This window comes from Capsaspora owczarzaki (genome assembly GCF_000151315.2).
Source record: "Capsaspora owczarzaki ATCC 30864 unplaced genomic scaffold supercont2.1, whole genome shotgun sequence".
Lineage (NCBI taxonomy): Eukaryota > Filasterea > Ministeriida > Capsasporidae > Capsaspora > Capsaspora owczarzaki.
The window spans coordinates 336,414-338,464 of NW_011887292.1; the positions used below are offsets into that span (position 1 = coordinate 336,414).

Here is a 2,051-nt window from a genome sequence, read left to right on the forward strand (position 1 = left end):
CTCGTTTTTTTTAGACCTTTCGATTTTCCGCCGCTTCCACTTCGTTTCCTATTTTTTCCCCCACCGCTCCCCCCCCCCAAAATCATGTACACTTCTCGCTTTTCCCTCCCCTCTTTTCTTGTGTTATTGTTTTTTTGCATGCCTGCGCATTTCGATCCAGGATGTCAATGTGCAAGCGTTGTTTGATGGCCGTTCCCAACTTGTTGCTCGCTCGGATTGTACAAAACATCAAAAGTAAACCGTTCCCCTTCAATTTCTGGTCTCCTGTTTGTTCTTGATCGCCATTCGAATGTAATGTACAATTCATTCATCTTTTTTTATTATATATTTTTATTATTTCATTGCTACTTTTTGTTTGATGCCAGCCAGCACCACGCTTCTGCCTTCTCAGCGCCTCTGCGGCATTGTGCATGAAATCCTTCGCCTGCTCTCGAGCGCGTCCCAAGCAGCCCTCGCCGGCGCCATTGTACAGCACCACCCTCTTCTTCTTCTTCTTCTTCTTCTTCTTTTTCTTCTCTCGGTTTCATCCCAACCCCCCTTTTGCTTCACTGCACCCCGCATCCCTCTCCTCGGTCAACCGAACCGCGTGGCTCTATTCGCATTGCAGCTTTTACTGCTCCCATCTCGTGACACCATCCCCAGGCGGTTGTCCCCCCCCCACACCCCGGCTTCGTCCGACTGCCACTGCTTCTGCTTCCATCGCACACCACACGCACGCACTCACACACACACTCGACTCGCTCGGTCCGTGAGCAACAGCGCGAAGAAGAGCACCAATCGTTAGCAGAACAAATGTTTGAAAGTGGCTTTTTTTTACTCCCCCCCTCTCTCTCTCTCCCTCTCTCGCTCTCTCTCTCCCGCAGCAGTAAGGCTTACGAATCATAGCCCTGCTTCTTTTGCTTCACTCGCATTCGCTGACTGCACAGCAATGTTCACCAAAGGAGGGCGGGGGGGGGGCGATGATGAAAGCGGTTTTTTTTTTTTGCATGTGGCTGACATTTAAGCAATTTGTTTGCTTCACTACGGCGATGCATTGGGAGTTGCGATGAACCTCACCGTGCATCCTGATCGCTTGTCAAACAATGGGACGGAAAACAACTGAATCTGCAAAATTAAAATGACGTGGTCGAGGACACGACGAACGCGGTCGAGCTCTACAAGAAGCTGTTTGTGCTGCTGAGCTCAACCGCTGAGAACCTCGCAGATGCCACGACACCGCTAGTGGCAGGTGTCACCGAGACACACGCGCATCATGAGCAAACTAACAGCACGAGTCCCCAACCAAGCTCGGGTCATAATGACCGCCTCGCGGCTCGAGGACAGCTGATCGACCAGGTGGACAAGATGATTGCGTGGACACGGAAGGTCTGCCAGGAAGACGCCTCGACTGCCAACACCAGTGCATTCAAAAGTGTTGTAGTCGAGTTGTCTGCATCGACCAAGCGCGTCTTTGTGCTCGAGAATGCACGTCTAGAGAAGGTTGGTTTACCTGGCTGATTTTGCACCAATGTTGCTGATGCCAACGCTCACTCCCTTCTTCCCTTGCTGTGTGTGTGTGTGTGTGTGTGTGTGTGTGTGTGTGTGTGTGTGTGTGTGTGTGTGTGTGGTTGCTGTTCACTTTGTCTGCCGACGAATAGGCCTACGTGTGCACAAACTGCGGACTCGCACTTGATGCCGAGTGCGTTGCGTGCGATCGGCCGCACTCGGGCACACATGCCTGGTTCCATCGCGCCTGTGTCAGCCTTGCACCTGGGCAGTTTGAGTGCATGCCGTGGACATGCTCGAATGAATGCGGCAACTCACAAGAAGACATTGCAGGGCAGGATTTGTACCCGGACGAGTCTGTTTCCAACGTCGTTTCAAGAGCAATAGCATCTCCGACCTGTCCCAGTTGCACTCTCGGCTGCAAAAAGCTCTGTCAATCCCAAATCATTTGAGGCCAGGCTTGGGAATGACTACCGAAAAGTCACACAAGCCACAAAGGCGCGTCGCACTCACCCTTCTTCATCAACACTGGCTCGGCCAGCAATGCAGAGGGCACAAAGTTGGGG

General features: G+C 52.1%; 1 protein-coding gene across 1 annotated transcript; it reads left to right on the forward strand.

The window, feature by feature from the left end:
* Window positions 1-358: 358 nt before the first annotated feature.
* CAOG_00096 (hypothetical protein) lies at window positions 359-1,937 on the forward strand (the record flags this gene model as incomplete). Its single annotated transcript, XM_004364910.1, has 3 exons — window positions 359-466; window positions 1,132-1,479; window positions 1,638-1,937. 3 exons carry the CDS (start codon window positions 359-361, stop codon window positions 1,935-1,937), a joined length of 756 nt encoding a protein of 251 aa, XP_004364967.1.
* Window positions 1,938-2,051: the final 114 nt, after the last annotated feature.